At 43.0% G+C, this 23882-nt stretch overlaps 2 protein-coding genes across 3 annotated transcripts; one reads left to right on the top strand and one right to left on the bottom strand.

Moving 5' to 3' along the window:
• Window positions 1-1111: 1111 nt before the first annotated feature.
• On the bottom strand, window positions 1112-7081 carry LOC308093583 (uncharacterized protein; the record flags this gene model as incomplete). Its single annotated transcript, XM_080439915.1, has 11 exons — window positions 1112-2620; window positions 2718-2980; window positions 3080-3229; window positions 3355-3583; window positions 3695-3749; window positions 3848-3914; window positions 4084-4209; window positions 4346-4406; window positions 4507-4986; window positions 5398-5460; window positions 6731-7081. 10 exons carry the CDS (start codon window positions 7079-7081, stop codon window positions 2718-2720), a joined length of 1845 nt encoding a protein of 614 aa, XP_080296041.1. The 3' UTR covers window positions 1112-2620.
• A 2957-nt stretch (window positions 7082-10038) lies between these two features.
• ro60 (Ro60, Y RNA binding protein) lies at window positions 10039-22471 on the top strand. Of its 2 annotated transcripts, none has more exons than XM_080440032.1 (9): window positions 10039-10111; window positions 14917-15560; window positions 16037-16257; window positions 17885-18031; window positions 18970-19107; window positions 19231-19347; window positions 20551-20667; window positions 21196-21342; window positions 22128-22471. In XM_080440032.1, the coding sequence occupies exons 2-9, from the start codon at window positions 14936-14938 to the stop codon at window positions 22278-22280; spliced, it is 1665 nt and encodes a 554-aa protein (XP_080296158.1). In that variant the 5' UTR covers window positions 10039-10111; window positions 14917-14935; the 3' UTR covers window positions 22281-22471. The 2 variants fall into 2 exon arrangements, with proteins under 2 accessions (XP_080296158.1, XP_080296159.1); XM_080440033.1 differs by lacking the exon at window positions 10039-10111 and adding an exon at window positions 10588-10689.
• Window positions 22472-23882: the final 1411 nt, after the last annotated feature.

The following is a 23882-nucleotide window of genomic DNA, read 5'->3' as shown; positions in this document are numbered from 1 at the left end:
ATTCTTCTGAATAGAGGTGGAATATTCCAGTCCATGTAACGGTAGTCGATCTAATCAATGATTAGTAATCATGTCTTTTGTCAATTATATCTTTCAGTCAGTATCGTTTGGTAGCCTACAGGCACTACGTTGAGTGGGTGTTGCAAGGAGAGAAACTTGGTCCAGGAGTTCGCATCGTCTTACCGGCCTGCGTCATAAAAGCCGTCAGATCCGCATACCCATCACCAACGGGACAATACCGTGGATTCCAGCAAGTCCGTGAGGCTTTTGAAGAGCTATGAACAGCCCCCTTTAGTTCTGGTTTATTTTTCCAGGTTATGTCGATCTAAGTTTATTGCAAACACATATACACATATCGGTTGCCCTGCTGGTCCCCCCGTGGCATCTTGCTTATCCAACAGCTCATCTCGTCTCCATGGACATGCATTTGGTGCACAGGCAGCTGAAATCCAGCACATTTTTTTTTCTTCATATTTCTTATTTGTTTTGGAAATAAAACTAAGATTGTTCACATTTGGTTGCAATATTCATTGAAGGTATGCCTATAATAACCATTCATGAGAAATGTACATTTCATTACTTGGCCAGTATTTTCAGTTTGACATATTTGTTACCAATTACAGCTGTGGGACTATAATGTACTTTTGAACCATCATTAGACATATCTGGTCTGATGTCTCATTTGGCACAGAATTCCTTTTAGCATGTAAGTTACATAAACAGTGTACGTCATGAGTATACTGTCCATGTTTTAGTCGGAGATAACAGTGAAAACTGCCCAAAAACAGAGTTATTTGTATTTGGTCACATGTAATGTAGCAGGGGAAGCCTATACTGTTATCAACTTGGTGTTAGTGTTCGCATATTCAAAATGATATGGTGAGTAAAAACCAGATTACAAAGTAAGCAAGTCTACTAGCCTGAGTTCAATATTATCAAGACTTATCACAACTTTGTGGGATGATAAATAACACTGGTTGCTGGTTGCATCTTACAGTACATTTCATAGCTTGTATATGAGCACAATGTAAGGGACACAGCACACAGGTAGTAGGTTTTTCCTTTTTACTTCCATATTGGCACATACAAGGATTTTCTCTGGAGCCGGTGCATTACACAGTAGTATGCAACATTCTCCATTCACTCAAAATGTAAACAAGCAATGACAAGGTAAACAGTTTCCATAGTTTCAGCTTGATTCAATATTCCAATTGTCACACCTTGATTGACAAGTACATAATAGTAACATTCTATGTTTTGGTTCCTAAAATGATAGCAGCAATAATATACTGTGCACAATGCCTGGCTGTAGAATAAGCATAAATGCACTCAGACAATGTTATGCCAAAACAGTGTGTTGGTATTCAACTGTGATCATACCCACTTTGAAGTCCATATATTCATTTCTGCTCAACTTTCACGTGCATGAGGGGCCTTCTTTCAAGGACAGTTATTGTCACATCACAAGTTTACAGGTGTGAAACAATGGGTGAAACGATTGCAGTTATAAAATATAATCATAATAGATGAAGAAGTGATAATGCCTGTGTGACGTCCCACGTAGCCAGAGTGATTTAGCAGCAGGGCTCAGCACTCAGCCTGATGATGGAAAGTGTTCTGCCTTTTTCAGCACATCAAGGGTGGCCCATTTGAGGTCCTTGGTCATGTGTACTTGAACTTCAAGTGTTGAACAAAGCTGCTATCATTTGCAGTCTCCTGGGAATTAGAAAATAGCCATAGACAAAACACAAGGAAAATGGTCAGATATGTGAAATGTTCCCAATATGAGCAGATCAAATGTATGGACACATAACGGTGCAGGGTTCAACTAATGACAATGCAGGCATGCAAACAGCCCCGAGGTGAAAAAGGTGACAACATGTGTTTTTCTTTGGGGTCAGGTGTCACACAATTGCCCTATTTGGGTTCAAAAAGGTGACTGTAGCTGAAAAGTGACACTTTTGCATGTCTGACAATGAAATAAGGCAGCACAACAAGGAACTTGAAATTGCTGACCATCTCCACTGCGACACCGTCGATGCACAGGGGAGCAAGCTCTCTTCCCGGCCTCCTGTAGTCCATAATCAGCTCCTTGGTGTCCTTCATTGAGTGCGAGGTTGTTATCATGACACCATTGTGTCAGTGATTTGAGCATATTCCTGTAGGCAGTCTCTCTGTAAAAAATGTATCCCACGATTTTGTAACCCCATTTTTTACACCCAGTGCCAATTGTCTATGTAATCCTGGGCACTGCCTTCCCTCTGCCAACCTAGGGAGGCCAGGGCCGAGCTCATGCCTCCTTCAATGCATGAGAGCCAACTGACCTTCTTGTCACCTGACAGGGGAGAGTTTCCCTGGTTGGATGTAGCGCGTGGAAGGAACACGTTATTCCAACCATTTCCTTTCCCCTCTAGGGAGGGTACCTACCCTAGGGAACACGGGATGAACATGCAAACTCCACACAGAGGCCCTTTCGCCAACCCCACCTAGGGTATGGGCACTGATGACGTGGAGGAGAGAACACGCCCCCAGCGCCCACAGCGTCCCCTGCGGGAATCCTGTAGGCAGTCTCATCATCACTGATGAGACCCATCACCGTCATCAGCATGGTCACCAGCAACTGCATCAGAATATGACAGGAGAGGTGTCACTGACTGGCAACATTTTTGGGAACAATCAAGGAGAACACTAGAAGCTTCACAACATGCAGGACTTACCTATTGGAACCGACTCCGACTTCTGTCAAGTAATTCCTGCAGTGGGGGGGCAGGTGTACGGGCAATGTTGGGCGGAAGGTCCGATGGTTGAGGCAGATTGAGTGAAGATGTCGGGGCCTTGTACACCACACTTGGGTCCCGGCGACGCTCAATGACCAGCTGCATTAGTGCGCGTCTAAAGCGGTAGGTGCGAGGCTTATAAATCTTTTTCTCCACCCACGTGCCTGAGCGCCTGCAGTTGACCTTCTTGTGACGCGGTGCACCTGAATAAAAGGAGGAAAAAAAGTTTCAACAAGGACTCACCATTGAAAGTCTGCTGCAAGTGTAAAAAAATATGTCATATATCTGCTCCTAAAACACACCTGTAAGAGTAGTGGCTTGCCTTCTCTTTACAACATTCTCGTTGTGCTCCATAATGGCAAGATGGCCTCTCTGCTTCATCCCCATGTAGGAGAATGACTGGCGTTTCGGGATGTATTTCAGCAGGGCACTATGGAACACCTCAAGCTCACCTGTGTGTTGTAACATGAAAGCACACAAACATCTACTGTAAACCAACTGGTATGTGTCATTTGAAAAGGTGTCAACTTGACAATCACTTATGATTGCTTATCGCATTCAAGGGCTAATTCCTCACCAGTATGCTTGAAGAGGCCCATTTGTCCAAGGTCCTTTAGGAGCCTTTTGTCCTGGACCAGGGAGGACAGCGTCTTGTACGATGCAGACTCCCTCTGCATCCACATCCTCTTCCGTCGCTGCTCTGAGCACAGTGGAAGATGATGGCAGCTGTGCTCATCGTCACCCTCTTTCCACTTGTGCTCATCACATACATGGTGAAGAATGGACAGCCACCTCTGCTCCAATAGCTACAGTATTGTGAATATCAGTTATTGACTGCTTGGTAATGACTGGCACAATGGAAAGAAATTGCAACTGTCTGAGAACAATCCAGAATCGTACTGCTGGCGATCCCTCACCTCTGTGTCACCGTCACATGTTGAGCAGGAAAACCACATGTGGTTATAAATGGACCTTTCAAGAACAACAACATACACAAGAATAAACAATTACACTGAACAAATGACATGTTTGAAATATGCGTCTTCTTTGCATAAAGACTCAACACTCACATTGTCCAGCCACGCAATACGTCCAGGGCTTTTTTTTTGCTTCTGGTCTTCAACTTTTTCAGGAAACCTACACACACACACACACACACACACACACACACACACACACACACACACACACACACACACACACACAACATTGTGCCCTGTATTGCATGAAATTACATGTGCTGCCACAACTATCTGATGATAACATGAATAGTATATAGTGCATACAGCTTTGAACCAGAGCCAACCTTTAGCTGTGTGCCATACGTCAAACTGATGTTCGATCTCCGGGTACTCGACTCTCATCAGCTTTCGGACCGAGGGAGAGCGATCTGTAGCGATCACGTCCACATACAACCCCATACCAAGCAGCTCTGTAAAAGTAAGCAAAGTTTATCTATGAAGTGCTTTTCAAAACATAGTTACAAGGTGCTGTACAATGACCCACAAAATGAGAAAATGTAGTTATAACAAGGCAGGCAACATAAGAGCAATAAAGCATATGAGAACCTGTCAGTCCACGCCTGAAGCCCAGTGGTTCCATCATAACAGAGCTGGAGGCTTCTGTGACCTGGAAGGAGGAGCAAGAAACAAAATGCAGCAGTACAGAAAGTTATTTCAGTAACAGACCATCCTGCTGTGAACACAACATTTCAAAACATCAACATTACCTGAACCAGTTCAGTGTGAAGAATCTCCTTCGTGTCCTCCAACATGAAGGTGTAGTGGCAGAACTTGGCACTGAATCCAGGAGAGTCGCATCTGGCATCTCCCAGGAGTTGTGGCTCCTTAGTAGGACTATATTCTATGCCTTCCTGCTCAAAGTAGACTCGTGCCAAGAGTCCTCTCCTCTGCTGCTGATATAGGTCCTCAATGGCAGGGTGAACATAGGCCTTTTGAAGTTCATGAAAGGTTGTGACACCAAACATTTGCAGTCTCATGGTCTTTGCCCACGCTGCAATCTCAGTGAAGCTGCACCCCGTGAAAACAACTGCTCCAGCAACTTGTAAGTGGACCTCTGGCATGCCCCTGACATCCGGCGATGACCTCCAGGTGTCTGTGTGGCCGTCAGTGCACCGCCACTTGACGTTGAGCTGTGCACCAACATAGTGCTCCTGCACATCTGATTTTGCGATAGATTTTCCACACACCTGGCAGAATTTGAAGAGGGACATTATCCTCTCCTCATCCACGAGCACCTTCCCACCCTTGAGCACCTTCCCCTTCCCATTCAATGCCGCCGCCGCCTCCTCCTCCTCCTCCTCCTCCTCCTCCTCCTCCTCCTCCTCCTCCTCCGTCATCGTCTCAGGCTCGTAGCGCTCATCCCCCAGGTCACACGCCTCCACATCGGTCTCAACTTCACTGGAAAGTTGTCCTGCGGTCTGAATGAAAACCATGACTTGAAAGCAATCTCTTTCATATGGAAGTATGATTGTATTCAAATGACAACATTCCAGATGTTCATGTCAACATTTGCAGACTTTTCATTGCATATTTTCTATGGCGCTAGAAGTGGATGACACCAGAGTAAAGTAGTTTTTTAAACAGCTAGGCTAACTTACAGATTGACTTGCCCCTGGCACTGCCACTGGAACAATGTTCAGCGACGTTGACGGTTCCTCTGTCTGGATGAGAGTAGAAACAGCAACATAGTGTTATGTCCAAAAAATACATGATCTATTACTACATTCAAACATTTGGACAGCTGTGTGAGGCCTGGTGAGGAATGGTTTAGCGGTACAATTCAAACAATTTATCAGATTCTGTTGTCCAAGCAATATAGAAATGATTTGGTCTTATATTAGTTTGACTAGTTTTTATTTTCCTGATCATGTTGCTAATGCTATGAAGAATGTCACACTCTTATTTCACTGTAAACTGTGGTGTGACAAAGTGCATTCTGAAGTGTAAGATCAGGGTAAATGGCATGACACTAGTCAGCAAATGGAGATGTACTGTAAATGGAGTGAAAATAAAATCACTTGCTGTAAAACATCTGGCCCCCCAGATATGTGGCCCAGTTGTAGGGGAGGTATTATTGAACTATTTTCCAACGTTGTAAAGCGAATTTGAAAAAGGAATTGACCTTTTCCTACAGATGTACAAACAAACTGTACAAAAGGTTTACAGTTGGGTTTTTCACAGCATGTATTGAAAAAGACGTTTGGGAATAGGTAAAAATGAAAATACAAACCCGAAAAACAAACAACTCAGATGGGCAAGGAAATATTACACCAGGCAACTTCGACACATGCAATAATAACAATAGCCATTCATATATACCCATTGTTATGCTACGCGTAGCTATGTTTGCTCAATGTACTCAGATATAACCATGGATCACACGACGGTCGTGAAGTCATCTACATAAACGTTCAGATTTCACATATAAAGTGCTTACCCCATTGCCACGGATGTTACAATATACATCGGGTGGGTCTAAGTACCCGTATCTTCCGTATTGTTCAATAAAAAGCATTTTAATCCGATCGGTGGCCATTTTCTCTGAATTGCTTTCAACTATGCGACCCTATCGGTTGGGAGTTGTATTGCACTCTGATACATTATAACTATGATAAGAATGGCTGCCGATCGGATTAAAATGCTTTTTATTGAACAATACGGAAGATACGGGTACTTCTGGGGGCCCGTACATAATTGTAACATCCGTGGCCATGAAGTAAGCACTTTATATTTGAAATCTGAACGTTTATGTAGATGTACGGGTTGTAAATGCAGAAAGTACCTAAAAACCTGGTTGAATTTGCGCCATGACGCTCGTGACAGACGAACATCATGCGAACCATATGGCTAGTTTCAGGGCAATACTAAAGATATTACCGTGATCCGATCAAAACAAAACAGTGCTATGACTATTACAGTAACTTGGTATACCTGTGTTCGACGCCTTTTCGCAGGCGAAGGTCCGACTGACTCGGCGTCGTCCAAGTTGATGGAAGGAACCGCGGTGGTCGACAGTACTGGTCGAGGTTTTCGACCTCCCATGAGACGATACCTCATCTGGTCACATTCATACTCCTCCGGGTTGAAGTGTAAACTACACACTCTCATGTTCTGTAGCTCCCTGAGCGGTGTGCTGTCGTTCAACTTCGGGTTATTCATTGCTCTGACCCACTTCTTGCAACGCTCTGGATCCTTGACTGGAAAGGTGAAGGCACTAACTCCACCAGGATGATTCTTCCTTTTAGTAACTGTGCAATGTGGTACTGCACAAGGCGGTGTCATGTTTACGATAACTGTCTCTCAATACACACCAAGAAACAAGTCACCTCAAGACTACTCTGAACTCCTACTCTACAAATTGAATATGGCGCTTCTTGAGTTTATAGTACCCACGCATGCCCAAACATACCCAGGTGGCACCGGGGTAGCCATGTGTTGTGGGCAGTGCCAGAAGGCTCTGTGTGGGTGTGTAGATGATATTACGTATGCAATGTGGGTGGCTGCGTTTGTGAACCGCGCCCCGTCGGAGAGGGTGGGTGCGCAAAGCATTCTGGGAGTTGAAGTTATAGGCAGTGATACGCTGTGGTCCCCCTGTGGTCCCCCCTGTGGTCACCCCTGGAACTTCTTCCAGGGGTGAAGTGCTCCTTTAATACAACACTTTCTGCATAAAAAAAGCTATTTTATTTTGTTAGGTATTGGTTCAACTTCATTGTCATGACAAGGAGGGTTATGTAAGGTCACCGCTTGTCAAAATGATAGATCTACAACAAGCTATCATGCTTGTCAAGCTTGTAAATCATGTTGTAGATCTGTTCTTCTGAACAACGACGCCATCGTGCGATGGAGCAGCCCAGAGGCAGCCTATAATCAGTGTTGCCAGGTGTCGCGAGAGAAACAAGCAACCAGGTTCATTAAATGTCCATCATTAAATGTTTCAATGAATTGAGTTTTGATTGATTGAATACTTTATTTAGAAGTTTGCAGAGAAAAAGCACATGGGACCAGTTTTGAATTGCAGCCTCCTGAATGTGTTCTTTTAGGGCAAAAAAGAAAGAGAGTAGGGTTTTACACTCCTTCACAACTTTGGTAGCGCATTCCACTTTTTTGTTGTTGTTGCATATAGCAGGAGAACAAATTCAACCCTTGTTTGTGCCAAATCTGGGTTGGACGTGATCATTGGAGCTACCTCTGGTGTTGTGATAGTGGACTTCATTTACGTTTTTGAAGTACTAAGAGGTACATGGGTATCTTAATGTTGTGGTGTATCTTGTAAACCAGGCCCATTGCGAGTTGCTGTACTCTGTCCTCAACCCTGAGCCATCCGACCCTGGCAAAATGAGCAGGGGTTAGATGAGTTGTAGGTGTAAGGCCAAGAAGTAGCTGTAGTATACAACCCTCGTAGACGTATTTATGATTCTGACGTCTTCAATCTACGAGAGTTGTAGGGTTCACGCCCCATGGAGACCTGGACTTTCTGCACTATGCCCCGTAGACACTCCAAACATGTACAAATGTGAAAATAAAGGTGCTTAAAGGAGAATTTTGGACTAAAGTTTTCTTACCTTTTCTATGACGTTATGATATCTTAGGAATAGGATGAATGGTACAGTAGAAAAATTTCATAACTCCACCCCTGAGCCGCCACAGCTTAAAAGGTGCGCGGATAGGCCTTAGGTTAGATCACATATTTTAATAGGTTTTTTTTTTTTTTTTTTTTTGAGATCTGAAGTTCATAGTGACAGAACACTATGCAACCAAAAAAAAAAAAAAAAAAAAAAACAGAAGTCTCGCTAGACGAGATTGAAATCTCGAGATTGAAATCTCGTCTAGCGAGACTTCTGTTTTTTTTGTTTTTTGTTTTTTTTTTGGGACAGTGTTATGAAATTTTTCTACTGTACCATTCATCCTAAGATATCATAACGTCATAGAAAAGGTAAGAAAACTTTAGTCCAAAATTCTCCTTTAACCCCAAGCCCCAAATGTTAACTGGCTCTACGGGGTAGTAGTTTAATGTAATAATCCATATCTTTCAATAAAGAAGTGTTTTAATGCCGTCTGTGGCCGATTCTGTCGGAAGTTCCCAATGGGCGGTAGTGACGGGTAGTGACGGGGCGCATCCGGTGGAACCCGGAATTACACTAAATGTAAACAGGAAGTAAAGGAGGGTGAAAAAATGGCGTTCGGCCACAGACGGCATTAAAACACTTCTTCATTGAAAGATATGGATTATTACATTAAACTACTACCCCGTAGAGCCAGTTAACATTTGGGGCTTGGGGTTAAGCACCTTTATTTTCACATTTGTACATGTTTGGAGTGTCTACGGGCATAGTGCAGAAAGTCCAGGTCTCCATGGGGCGTGAACCCTACAACTCTCGTAGATTGAAGACGTCAGAATCGTAAATACGTACGAGGGTTGTATACTACAGCTAGCCAAGAAGTAGCCTTACTAGTTTGTTTTGGGATGTCTGGACTGGAGCCTTGTTTTTAAGGCCTTAGTGGTGTTGTGGTACCATTGTTGGTACCTGCTATTTTCAAAAAGATATTAGAAGAAATTTTGAATTTTTCAAACACAAATCTTGTATGGGGGTCCCAGTCCTGGCATAAAATGTTTTCAGATGGGGGTCCGCAGACAAATATATATTAATTTGGGGGTCCTTGACAATTTAATGAAACAGTTTAAAACAACATTAGGAAGCAAAGCCAAATAAGCAACCCGCAACTACCAGTATTTACAAGCAACTTTACAGAAAAACAAGCCCAAAGTCGCTAATAATAAGCAGACATGGCAACCCTGTCCCTGCCTATGATAATAAATTAAGCTTGGCTCAAGATCATTCGTATCGTATCCCAGCATCCTCCGCGGCACCGCCTATGCTGCTTTGTTTCACCGTTGATTGTGACCCATTGAATTCTGCAACTCCAGAGGGCGTTATTCGGCACATTCAGCATTAATACATTTATTATAATAATTCTAGCCATCCGGATGTGTGTGTGACGTGACTTTAATATAAAATACAGAGCAAACACCAACCATTGGGCTTTTTAGTTCGACCCACTCTTATAACTTTTATAACAGAGTATTTCTACATTGCAGCATTGATACTTCTTTTTTTTTACTTTTGTAAAAAATCTGAGTACTTTTTCCACCACTGGCAGGAGCATTGTGTCACATCAGAACAGAATAAAGGTAGGTCACCAATTTCGATGTAACAATATTCTCCGGATTCTATCGGAGAGGAGAGGATGGACGCCCATTAAAACATCAACATTAAAAAAAAAGTCTCGTGCAGTCGTTGCAGATATATTGCGGTAGGTATAAGTTCAGTACATTTCTTAGTAGACCCATTGACTGATACATACCAAAGAATAGAAACAGCCAATTAACGACAGGTAGCAAACAGAACAATTATTTAACTAAAACCTGATGATTTCTCCAGCCAGCTGCCCTTAGCTCTGGTCCAGAGCGCTATTAAAGTGAGTTCTCTCTAACGCTCTGCCAGGCGCGCTGCTCTGCTCATAGACACACAATTCCACTGTCGTGCGAGGTCTCCAACTTTAGTCGAAATAAACAAAACTACTTCGCCACTCACCGAAACAAAGACAGCTTTGTGTTGATGAAAGTCTATTCTCCATGGTGGGAAGCCTCTCAGGACCCCACCTTCTCTGTTTAATACACTTTTTGGGCAGATATGTCCGCCAGAAGGAAATGATTGTATTTGCTCCACTGCGCCCTCTACAGATCTGGTCAGATCTGTTACTGCGCAGTGGAGTAGATACAATAATTTCCGTCTGGCGTACATATTTTATTTTCTGCCCAAAAAGTGTATTAGAGAGTCTACCCACCCTGGAGAATAGACTTTCAACAACACAAACCCGCCTTTGTTTTGGTGAGTAGCAAAATAGTTTCCTTTATTTTTTTACTAAAAGACGGAGACCTCGCACAGCAGTGGAATCTCCAGTCCATAGCACTGCTCCTAACAGAGCGTTATAGAGAACTCACTATAACGCTCTGGACCAGAGCTACAGCTGCCCATCCCAGCCAGGCAGTCGGACCACATCTGTTGACGTTATTGTGCGATAATGTTACCTAAACAAACAACATCCCCACCGGATAGTATAGGCAGCTGCTGACTATTAACAGCGTTGTTACACAGCGTCAGGTGTAATCTGGCCTGTTATTACTATGGTCTTATGATGATGATGAAGTCATGGCTGTAATCGGCTTGAAGCTATGTCTGTCAAGCTAGTTAGCATGTGAATCAAGGAGGCCTGGGCTCTCTATCTATGGCAGCAGCAGCCAGTTATTGTATTCTAGTTCAGTGGTTTTCAATTTCAACCATTTTCATATCAAGGTCTATTATTTATTCGGCATTTGAGCCACGGACCATGAGATTTAGACTCTCAGAACCCAAAACGTAGAACATTTTGTCATTGTTGGATAAGATTTTGTCCACAATTCCATGCTGTATTGATGTTGGTACAGTATACCAATAGAGAGATAACAGGCTACAGATTACAATTACATAATTAGTGTGGTTGCCCTAACAGGGCAACCAGACTATAGTAATCCTCCGGCTTTATTAGTGTGGTTGCCCTAACAGGGCAACCAGACTATAGTACTTGATGAACTTTATTATTCTTTATAGATAAACATACTTTGCCGTGCTACTCCTCCCACAGTTTTTATCCCCCAATGTTGTGCCATATTTCAAAATGACCGGCTTCACCGGGAATCGTGTGCTTGTATTTTGCTAAGAGATTGGTTAAATATTTTAATTGATATTGATTTATTAGTGCATTAAATTTCCCCATCCGCTTTAATGGAAAAGTAAAAAAACTCAAATTCAAGTATTTTTTTCTCAGAAACCGTAAGAGCTAGAGTTACCAGATTTGGAGGGGAGGTTCATAATTTAGTCCGAAATTATTTAAAAAAAAATTACACCATTCGGCCTCATGGTGGCGCTATAACAGCCCCCTTTACGTTTTTGCCTATAACTCTTGAACCGTAGGTCGTAAAATCAAAAAATCTTTTCCCCTGGATTCCTTGGGTCATGACGCAACTCCCCATATAGGCCACGCCCATTTGCGTCTGGATAGATTTTCCGCCATTTTGAATTTTCTTCAAAACACACTTTTTGCTCCTTTCCCTACAAATTTTGTCCAAATCCCACACAAATCGGTACACGTGATCTATGGACCCATGCGATAAATATATCCAAACGGCATTTTGATAGTCCTTACCGTTCGTCCGTAATTGGCTTCCAAAGTTAGTGGGAGGGGCCCGTTTTACCAAAAATGCCAAAAATCACGAACAAAACGTCCAATCGATCCCAAATTTAAATCACATGTCGAGGGTGGTTTACTCAACAAATCACCAAAAGCATTTCCACTTTGATCCATAGGGGGCGCCACAACTGCGCAAAACGTAACCGTTTGATGCAAAAACATGACTTTTGGGGGGATCACTCCTCTCAAAATGAAAAGCAGGTGATCTCAGGAGTTACAGGACGATGTCATTGGCCCGCTACATTTGTGGTAGGGGCCTATTTATTTAGTGGGAGGGGCCTATTTCTTCAAATCAAAACGCCATGTATCACGAACGCAGGATCCAATCAGCACCAAATTCGAATGGCACGTCGTGCGGCCTCCGACGGTATTCCTCCAAGCGTATTCCTCAAGTCCCGGCGTCGGTGACCGGCGTCGGCGCAACCACACTTTGCAATTTCCCAGAATTGCGACGCGTCTAGTTATTATTCTTCTAGATAAACTTTATTTTGCCGGGTCTCTCCTCCCACAGTTTATTTTTCCCAATTTAGTGCCATATGTCAAAATGACCGGTCTCACCGGGAATCCTGTGCGTGTATTTTGCTAAGAGATTGGTTGCATAGTTTTATTGATATTGATTTATTAGTGCATTAAATTTCCCCATCCACTTCAATGAAAAAGTGAAAAAACTCAAATTCAAGTATTTTTTTCTCAGAAACCGTAAGAGCTAGAGTTACCAGATTTGGAGGGGAGGTTCATAATTTGGTCCAAAATTATTGAAAAAATAATTACACTAATCGGCCACATGGTGGCGCTATAACAGCCCCCTTTACGTTTTGGCCTATAACTCTTGAACCGTAGGTCGTAAAATCAAAATTTCTTTTCCCCTAGATTCCTTGGGTCATGACGCAACTCCCCATATAGGCCACGCCCATTTGCGTCAGGATATATTTTCCGCCATTTTGAATTTTCTTCAAAACACACTTTTAGCTCCTCCTCCCATATATTTTGTCCAAATTTCACAAAAATCGGTACACATGATCTCTGGACCCATGCGATGAACATATCCAAACGGCATTTTGATAGTCCTTACTGTTCGTCCGTAAATGGCTTCCAAAGTTAGTGGGAGGGGCCCGTTTTACCAAAAATGCTAGAAATCACGAACGAAATGTCCGCTCAATCCCAAATTTGAATCAAATGTCGAGGGTGGTTTACTCAACGAATCCCCAAAATAATTTCCATTTTGACCCATAGGGGGCGCCACAAATGCACAAAACGTAACCGTTTGATGCAAAAACATGATTTTTGGGGGGATCAATCCTTTCTAAATGAAACGCAAGTGATCTCAGGAGTGACGTGACAATGTAATTGGCGCAGCCTCCGACGGTATTCCTCCCAGCGTATTCCTAGAGCCCGGCGGCCGCGACCCGCGACTCGCGTCGGCGCAACCACACTCTGCAATTGCCCAGAATTGCGACGCGTCTAGTTACAATTATGTTATGTTAATTACAAGTATGTAATTAAGTAATGCAGATGTTTAACAATAATTTAACTCATTTTACGCTCTCAAGATTTAAAGATCTATAAGGGTCCATTTGGTTACCACTGGTGACCACCGGTTGAAAACCACTGTTCTAGTTCAATGATTCTCAACCTGTTTAATTTCAAGCCCCCCCCCCCCCCCTGTAATTGCTAATTTGCTATTGCTTGAGGGACCCCTGATTTAGACATAATGTTTAGACAGCTGCTGGTTTTTTTTTTACTCGGCCTGGGCTGGTACCCCACTTACTGTAACACTTAATTTATTGATTTCTTTGCACTCTATTAACCCTTTAAGACCGGGAAGTGGGAACGCATCTATGTGTTATTTTAAGATTTATTTGGCTGTTTAAAAATAGCAGAACTACAAGCTCTTAGCGCGGCACAGAGTGCCACGCTATGAGCTTGTAGATCTGCTATTTTTTGAAAATGTGTGCAAATCTTTGAATATAATATATATTTTTAAAGCAAACATTTTAAACTCTGTTACAACTTCTGGGGGTCCCTGGAACAAAAAAAAACATGAATCCCTATTCTGAGGGGAACATTTAGCCTGGTAAACCATCCCCCTTCCGGAAATCTCATTTGCATTTGATTTCAGGAATCGGTCTGGCCTACAGGCTGAGGCCTGTATGGGCAATTTGGCTGTGGCCGGGTGCTGGGCGGGATTAGTACCGTTGACTGACAACCCCTTCAGCCAATCAGCAGTTCGTTCCCCTTCAGACAATATTTGTTTAAATAGGCTCTGTCATGATTAATTGACCACATATATGAAGTTAAACAACTAAATTCTATCTTACGATATCTTAAAAGTAAATTCCGTGCCTCAAAAAAGAAGTTTGAGAGCGTTTTCAAGTTTTAAAACCAAAACCAAAAACAGCGGACAGAATTTCAATGGCGTTCCGTTCCATTTTTGTCTGCTGCACTCGGCTCCATTCGGGTTCACTCGGGTTCCACCTGATTGGCCAACCTCTGCTGTCCATCACAGAACAATGAGCGAGGACGCTGATTGGAGAGTTCATTTTATGAACGCCCAGACAGGCCTGTAGGCCAGACTCACTCCTGATATCAAATGGAAATGAGATATCCGGAGGGAGGGGTTTACCAGGCTAGGGAACATTAGCCTAATATAGCAGATCAACAAGCTTGTAGATCTGCTATTTTCGGCAAAGAGGTTTGATGTAGAGGGAAAAAAATTTGTAGTGGGGGTCCCACTCTCTGCTTCATCTCTTTGCAGCTAAGGGGTCCTTGGCCTGGAAAACATGAGGACCCCTAATCTAATACTCCCCCCCCCACCATGTATGTTTCAGCACTCCTCGAGTCCTGACCATGGAGCCATCGGGAAGCAGCGCCGTCACAAACAACAACGTTCCATCGGCGTCATCAGAGAACCACGACGCGTTGAACTCGGCGGATGATAATGGCGCTCGCCCGCCGTGGGAGGTGTCGGACAGGGCCAGACTGCGCCGGTTCCTCTGCTACGGCTCCGAGAGCAACGTCTACACCGCCAGGGAGGAGAGCCGCCAGCTCAGCATGGAGAGCGCCGCGACTCTGCTCTCTCTGCTACGCGACGGCCGGGGCTGCGAGGTGGTCGACGACGTCAGGCGCTTCGCCCGGGATGGGCGGGCCGTCGCGCTCGACCCGTGCCTCTTCGCCCTGGCCGTGTGCTCCCAGCACTCGGAGCAGAGGACCAAGCAGGCGGCGTTCAAGGCCCTGAGGGAGGTGTGCGGCGCGCGCCCTGCTCGCCTCTTCGCGTTCGTCCAGTACAAGAAGGAGCTGAGGGAAGGCATGAAGTGCGGCATTTGGGGCCGCGCGCTCAGGAGAGCCGTGTCGCGCTGGTACAACGAGCAGGACGCCATGGGTCTGGCGCTGGCGGTGACCACGTGTAAACAGAGACAGGGCTGGACCCACCAGGACCTGCTGCGTCTGTCCCACACCAAGCCCGCTTCTGAGAGTGAGTTTTCGACGGACACGCGGCGTGCAGAATTGGAATCTAATAATAAAGTAATACATAAGTTAACCAATAATCTAATTATAACTAATACATACGTAAACTAAGAACCTATCATCAGCCTACATTGAAAGTATACACACTATAGGATGCCAGGTCAACAATGACCTGGCATCTGTCTCTATATAACATGCTATCTAAGTTACATTTTAGCCTAAAAAGTACTAAATTTTTTTACTTAAGTAAAAGTATCAATACTGCAATATAGAAATACTCTGTTACAAGTAAAAGTCCAGAGTAAAAGTACAAGTATTGGCATCAAAATGTACTTAAAGTACCAAAAGTAAAAGTACAAAAATCTTTGAAAATAGCAGATCTACAAGCTCACAACGTGTCGCGATGCGACGCGTTGTGAGCTTGTAGATCGGCTATTTTCAAATAGCCTAGGTGACCAACGACCATATTGTTTGTGCTTTCAGCAATTGCGTTGATCAGTAAATACGTAACAAAGGGATGGCCAGAAGTCCAGACGGCGTACGCAGACAAAGAGAACGTGGAAGAGGTCGTCAAGGTCCTCTCATATCTGGAGGTGGTGGAGAAGGTCAGGCACAGCTGTGATGAAACGGAGGTCGTCCATCTCATCATGGAACACGGGCTGGAGAGGGAACAACTACTGACAGAACACTTGAAGTCCAAAAAAGTGAGTTGTGTTGTTCTAGCTTCAATTCTAGCTTCGTCAGCATTGAGCCTTAGCCAATGTGACCAGTACCTTTTAAATCACAGTTTACGGGTTGTTTTCAATGCTGTATGCCCAACTTAACCCATTAAGGCCTGAGGCCGATTCTTACAAATGTCTTCTAAATCCCAACAGTTTTCTGAAAAACGTATGTTTCTATGAATGAATGAATGAATCAATGAATGAATGAGTTTTATTTCGAACATTATTTAAAAAAAAAGACAAATAGAATACAAAAACAGAGAAAAGGAGTAGGATGAAGTGTAAAACTTATAAACTCCTACCCCCTTTTTCACTAGTAATTTTCACAATTTTTCTAAATAAATTCACAACCTATATTTATTCACAACTCTATATCAGTGGTTCTCAAACCTTTTCATGTCAAGGACCCCCAAAATTATATGTATTTGGTCGCAGACCCCCATCTCAAAATATTAAGTTCCAGGGACCCCCCAGAAGCAAAGATTTTAGTTAAAAATGTTCGCTTTAAAAGAATATAAATATATTAATTTGCACACATTTTCTCGATTTAAAAAAAGATAGCAGATCTAAAAGCTCGTAGCGTGGCACTCTGTGCCACACTATGAGCTTGTAGATCTGATATTTTTGAATAGCCAAAGTGTAAAATAATGTTTTTTTATCTAAAATCTAAAAATGACACAGATGCGTTCCAGGTGTCAATGGGTTAAAACTAGGGGTGTGTGAACAGTACCTTTTTTAAATCATAGTTTACGGGTTGTTTTCGATGCTGCATGCCCAGCTTCTTATAAAAGAACACAAGCGTGCGTGACTGCTTGTTCTGCTTGTGTGTACGCAGCCATAAAGGCTGAGTAAAAGTGTCTTTAGCCTAGATTTAAAAACAAGGATGAGGGAGCATGTACGAACACCTAATATCAAAGGACAACTGGTGCCACAATCGTGGAGCAGCAACTGCAAAGTCTCTTGTCACCTTTAGTTTTAGTCATGACCGATACCAGAGATATTTCTTTTCAGATCTAAGACACCTAGGAGCTGAACGTCAGTGAATAAGGTCGGGGCCTAACCATTAAGGGCCTTGAAAGCAATCAGCGAGATCTTAGATTGAATTTTAAAGTGGACAGTGAGCCGGTGGAGAGAGTGATGGCACTTTGCATTGCAGCTGCATTTTGGACAATCTGCAGGCGAGACTGGGGAAGGTCTAAATATAGCAATATGGCAATAGTCCAGACGAGATGCAATAAGTTAGTTATTTGTGAAGAATCTATAATGATCCCCATTTCCATTTGGACAAAGGAGATGACCGTCACCAATACTAGTCGACGTGCCCACAAGCTGTTTGTCAGTGTGGGGAAACAAGGCTGTGCAAAACAGTAGACACAGCTGAATATCACCATATTATTTTTCACAATACTGAACTGATTATCCAGCGCCTCATATGGATAGGCCTGTCAGAATGGATAGTCTGCACACCTAGTTATTGAATATTTACCTAACTATAGTAAAGCTACAATGTTACTATAGACTGTTTGTATTAACATGCTCCCTATAGCACAGCAGCCCCAATAAATTACACATGTGTTTTTAAGTTTGAGGTTTTCTGCTTTCTGTGAAGGTATGGCGGGCTCTGTTGAAGGAAATGCCCCTGGAATCTGTGCTGAGAATCTTGGGTAAGATGACTGCTGACAAAGTTCTGGAGCCCGGAGGCCGGGACATGGTGGCAGTTTGTGAAAGAATCCAGAGTGAGGCGGCACTAAAGAAGGTGACTGCAGCTACTTAATAAGTTCTAAAAAAATATATATATTCGTAATTGCTTTTCTGCCTTTACTTCGTCATTGTTGTACGACGATGTATTTTTGAATATGAAAATTAATATTTGAATATTTTTTTTAATAATAATGTTTATTTGACAGGGACAATACAAAAAACAGTGTATGAAGTTATAAAAACAAACAAAAATATGTTTTATTGGATCCGAGCACTCGATACATTGTTTTTTGTACTGTTTCTGTCAAAAAAAAAAGTAAATGAAACAAAAAATTAATATATTTTTTTATAATAATAATATTCGAATATATTCGAATATCTGCAAGTTTTTAACACATTGGGTGCCAGAGGTTTATTAAAATATTATACGTTGAGTGCCTGCATTTCTTCCATCCACTTGCGTTATACGTTTCGTGCTGTGAGAAGCCCAGACGCGGAAGTGCATGTAAACAAAGCGTGCGTGCGAGACGGCGGAGGGTCCCGACTAACGCCTGGAACAATAATATTTCCAACGCGACCCTCCATTGCAGCGTGATCGCCGATCGAAAACGGCTCGTTTCCACCACATTAAAAAGAAATGGAGATATTAAGCTTTTAGTCAAGGAGATAACATTGAAAACGCCGACCGGAAGGATTTTTGACATGGAGCCAGATCCAGCCTCTTCTTCTCAGAAACTCCTTGGGTGATGTCAAAGTTTCGTTTTAGCGCCCCACGTGGCCCACATGTATAAAAATAGAATTGGGTCAAAAACGGTCCGGACCGTTTTCGGCACTTCTCGTTTGGACCCTCAAAAACGGTCCGGACCGTTTTTGGCATTCAATGTGTTAAGACCAATATTCGAATATCATTTCTGAGGAAAGTTGACAGCCCTAGCTTGTATATCTGCCATTTAAAAAAGAATAATTATTTTGTCAATGTCCACAACCCACCAGGCGAAGCTCCACCCTTTCGCCATCCTGTTCGCCTCTGAAAACTACAAACGGGGCCACAACTGTCGAGGTAAAGTGAAATGGGAGCCGGACATTAGCATCCTCAAAGCCTTGGACGCTGCGTTTTACAAGAGCTTCGTGGTAAGATGCATTGATTTCTTCTCCACCTCTGCCCTTCCAAGGACAACTGATAGCCCGATATAATTTCCTGACATAGTCGTGTGGCCGTGTTCTTCCTTGCTTTATTTATTTTTCGACCCCCAGAATGTGGAGCCTGTGGGTAAACGGTTTGCCGTGGCTGTGGATGTCAGCACATCGCTAAGCAGCGTCGTCCCGGGGACGTCGGTCAGCACTGCAGTGGTTGCAGCAGCCATTACCATGGTGAGCCAATTCTAAAACACGACATAGGGTTTGATTAGCTTCCAGTGTTGATTTCGTCGACTAAAACTATGACGAAAAATGTTCGTCGACTACCTTTTTTCACTGACGAAAACTAAATAAAAACGAAATAAAAACTAAGCTATGACAACTAAAACTAAGACTAAATCTATTGACAATTTCATCAACAAATAAAAACTAGACTAAAATGTTAGTGAGGGACTAGTGGAGAAGAGATCCAGTAGAACTAAAAGACAAGTCTTTTGGTTTGGTTGCGCTCGGGTGTTGCTCTCTGAAAATAGCCGATCTACAAGCTCACAACGCGTCGCGAGCTTGTAGATCGGCTATTTTCAGCATGCAACCAAGTGTAAAATCAGCCATTACGACACCATCAAGACACCGCCAAAATACATTTTAGTCGACTAAATCAACTGTAGATTTAGTCGACTAAAATCCTATGATATTTACGAGACTAAAACTAAAACATTTCAGATTACTAAAATATGACTAAATAGGAAGAAAAAAAAACCTAATCAAAATTTACTGTCAAAATCAACACTGGTAGCCTTGCATCACGAGACTTTCCACACTGTGTAAAAGCCTGGCTTTCATTCTGAATTGACCATTGTGATCTGGCCTGAAGCCCACCTACTGTACCTCCGCCTACTAATATCCTACTAATGTCCAGTTGGGTGCCGGAATGTTATTGTTCGAATCGAGTAGCCTAGTCTCACCAGCTGCTACTGAGTTAGAATAAAACATGGACATACCAAACAAAGTATTCCAAGAACTACTTGAAGAAACTTCAGAAACTTTGGATTCATAACATTGCATCTTGAAGCGGTAGGCACTGCCACTATGACGGCCCTGGTTTCCGAGGGGGAATTATTTTTCGGAGCACAGACGGTTTCCATATACGGCTGATTCTCTTTAGACCTGATCTGAAAACTGCTAAATGCTAAATGAATTGTCTTATAGTGTGAGTAAGTAGAGCTGGAGTTGGAGCAGCTGTGTGTCTATAAGCATGGTATCACTGTTGCATCACATTGCTTAAAGAGTCCACCGTACATTTCCGCCAGGACATGTGTCATTCGAATTACTGTTACAGGCTTTGTCTGATGTTATTTTGCCTTGGTATTCAGTCAGTGTTTGTGTCAGTGTCATTTTTTTGCTGTGTACTTAAAGTGGACTTTGTGTTTGCGACAGTTAATTGCGAGGACAGAAGTGGACACACAGGTCCTGGCGTACTCTGAAGGAGCTATCGTCCCGTGCACCATCACTGCAGACATGACCCTGGCACAAGCGACGATTGAACTGGTCAAGGTATGCATGTTGACCACCTATTTTATACTTTGCCGTATGGCAGTGTCGTGTGAAAATCTACAAGCTTGCCTATAAGGATATGCCCAAAATAGGGATCGATTATATAGGGACCCTTAACCCATCAAGACCTGGAACGCATCTGTGTCACTTTTTGATTTGAGCTAAAAAGCATTATTTACACTTTGGCCATTCAAAAATAGCAGATCTACAAGCTCATAGCGCTGCACAGAGTGCCGTGCTATGAGCTTGTAGATCTGCTATTTTTGAAAAATCGAGAAAATGTGTGCAAATTATTATTAATATATTGAATTATTTTAAAGCGAACATTCTTTACTCAAATCTGAGTGGTCCGCGGCCAAATGCATATACATTTTGGGGTCCTTGACATGAAAAAGTTTGAGCACCACTGATATGGAAACATACATTTTTCAGAAAACTGTTTGGATTTAGAAGAGATTTTGTAGAATCGGAACCTCAGGTCTTAATGGGTTAATCTGTGTTCCATAATCGTGCACCCACCTCTTTCAGATTCCCACTGGGATGACAGACGGCACTCTCCCCATGACGTGGGCCACAGAGAACCAGAAGGCGGTGGACGTGTTCATCGTATTGACCAACAACCCATGCTGGAGCTTCACCGCCAGCCCCGTGGAGAATCTGAGGAAGTACAGACAAGTGCGTGCGTTTGCCTGTGCATGTCTTCCTCGTAGAAGAGATTTAAATTGATCATTTTCCTCGATATTGCAATGTCTTAGATTTGGCTTTTGTTTAGGAAAGTAGGATTACATTAAGAGGTGGACCAATTGGTAGTTGGTCCGGCAATTACTTTGTATCCCAACGGCCAACGGCTGAGATTTCATGGTCTGCATTTCTATTTCTCTAATGCCTTCACCCAACGTTGCAATGTTCAAACACCCACTGATGCAGCCATGCATGGCACCAAGCAACCTGGTTGCTCAGTCTAAGCCACTGCCACCCCCTATTGAGTTTGCTTTTAGCTGTAGTTCTCAAAGTGGGGTCCCGGGACCGTCAGGGTTCCTTGAGGGTTACAGGTCTGAAAACGTTTAAGCATTTCATGGGAGTCACAATAATCGAAACTAGTCAGATGCATTATTTGTGGCATTATTTTCACTTACACTGTGCATGCCACTGTGGCTGGTAGGCTTTCTAAATGTACTCATGAGTGAAAACAATTCACTTAAAATAAATTGTATCGTATAGCTTTAAATGGTCATTACAGCCACTGTCATCATGGGCCTTATTCAACTAGGATAAAGGGCCATTCACACCAAGCACTAACGATAGCTGTAACGTAATCGTTCACCATTGTGTTATAGTTATAGTTGTGGTGTGGACTCTGCCATCCTCTTCAGTTACAACGATTTATAGTTATCGTGCTTGGTATGAACATCCCCTAATACAACATGCCTTTTTTCCTGGTCTCTTTTTTTTACCCGCAGAATTCTGGGATTTTTTCCAAGATGGTGATGTGTGGTCTGACTTCCATCGGCCATGCCATCGCAGACACGGAAGACAGAGGTTTGCTGAGCATGTGCGGCTTCGACCTCGGAGCTCTGAGTGTCATCCGTAACCTAGCCCAGGATCTGATCTGACCCGCTTGAGGGCTGACACACCAGTACAAAAAAAAAAACTGTGGGACGAGGTGGACGCGACATTGATGAACAAACTTTGCTCACTTAGCATGTTAAGTCTGAGTTATACTTAACTGCATGTGGGTGTTGGGCGGTGAAAACAGCCAGGAGCCAGTTGCACCACCTCACACTTAGCCTAGTTATAGCTTAACCCGTTCAATCCGGGGACGCGTCTCTGTCATTTTAGTTTTATTTGGCTATTCAAAAATAGCAGATCTACAATCTCATAGCGCGGCACCGAGTGCCGCGCTATGAGCTTGTAGCTCTGCTATATTTTGAAAAATCGTGAAAATGTGTGCAAATCTTTGAATATATATATAACTCAAATCTTTGCTTCTGGGGGTCCCTGGAACAAAAATATGTTACAAATGTAAAAAATAAAAAGATTTGCACAAATTTTCACGATTAAAAAAAAATAGCAGATATACAAGCTCATAGCGCGGCACTCGGTGCCGCGCTATGAGCTTGTAGATCTGTTATTTTTGAGTAGCCAAATAAATCTAAAAATGACACCAATACTTTCCCGGTCTAAATGGCTTTTTAAAAGCCATTTAAGCTATAACTAGGCTAAGTTTGAACTTAGTGTGATGTGGTGCAACTGGGTCCAGAGGTGTACAAGGTCAATGCCTCGAAGAGTTGAGCTGCGACGCGTTGAGCTTATAGATCTGCTATTTTCGGTGCCCAACGTTGGCACGCATCGAAGTATACATCAGGCATGTTACAGTGCCCTAAAACAGCACTAATCCAAATGAGGTTGATATTTGCAACAACACTGATTTCAATGTTTTGTATCGTTTTGATGACAGGTTAATTGACAAAGCGTCCAGCAGGCTGGACCGCACTCTTCGAAATGTTAATGTGCATTTATTTTCCCGGAATTTGGGACGGACGCGATACATGATATGCCACTGTATATCATACTGTTGGACAGGCTTTTTAATGTAAACAGTACAATGTATGATACAATGTTTAATTGCGCTACTTGTGAAACGGAGGAGATTAAATTAATTCCAGTCATTTCTCTAAAGTCACTGTCGGATGAATCCATTTGGGTTGTGAAGAGACAATGTAAGTATAAAGTTATAGGCTTTAGCACGGACGTAGGATAAAGATTACAATAAATAGAAGGTATTAGGTGTAGTTTCTATGGCATGACATGGCAAATCCAATGTGAAGGTAGAGGCCTTTTAAAACCGCCTCTTGAGGTCTTTAATTCATCGAAAGTTTTTTTTTGTCTCCAAGTCCCGTCGCGTTCTCACTTTTTATTCTGCGTTCAGACGGAGGCGCAACTATGATTGAAAACGCTGTAGTGTCCATGCCAGATGGCTAGGTGGCGGTGACGCACTGCCAGATACACCAGTCATGCATGCGTAGAACCACTTCCGTTCTGCGGCTCTGAATTAGGCTCTATGCACAGCAGCCATATTGGGAATGAATTGGGCCCCTGCCTTACTTCCTTTACAGGTGTTACCAATAATACTAATTAAAGGGCAAGACCACTTTGGTAGAGGTTTGGGTTGTGTATTTACCTTGCCATGATGTAACTCCAAAGGTGGACAAGAA

The sequence above is a fragment of the Gymnoscopelus braueri genome (assembly GCF_963280865.1).
Source record: "Gymnoscopelus braueri genome assembly, chromosome: 10".
Lineage (NCBI taxonomy): Eukaryota > Metazoa > Chordata > Actinopteri > Myctophiformes > Myctophidae > Gymnoscopelus > Gymnoscopelus braueri.
Note: the sequence above shows the minus strand (reverse complement) of the source record. Positions and strands in the feature narration are given on the sequence as shown.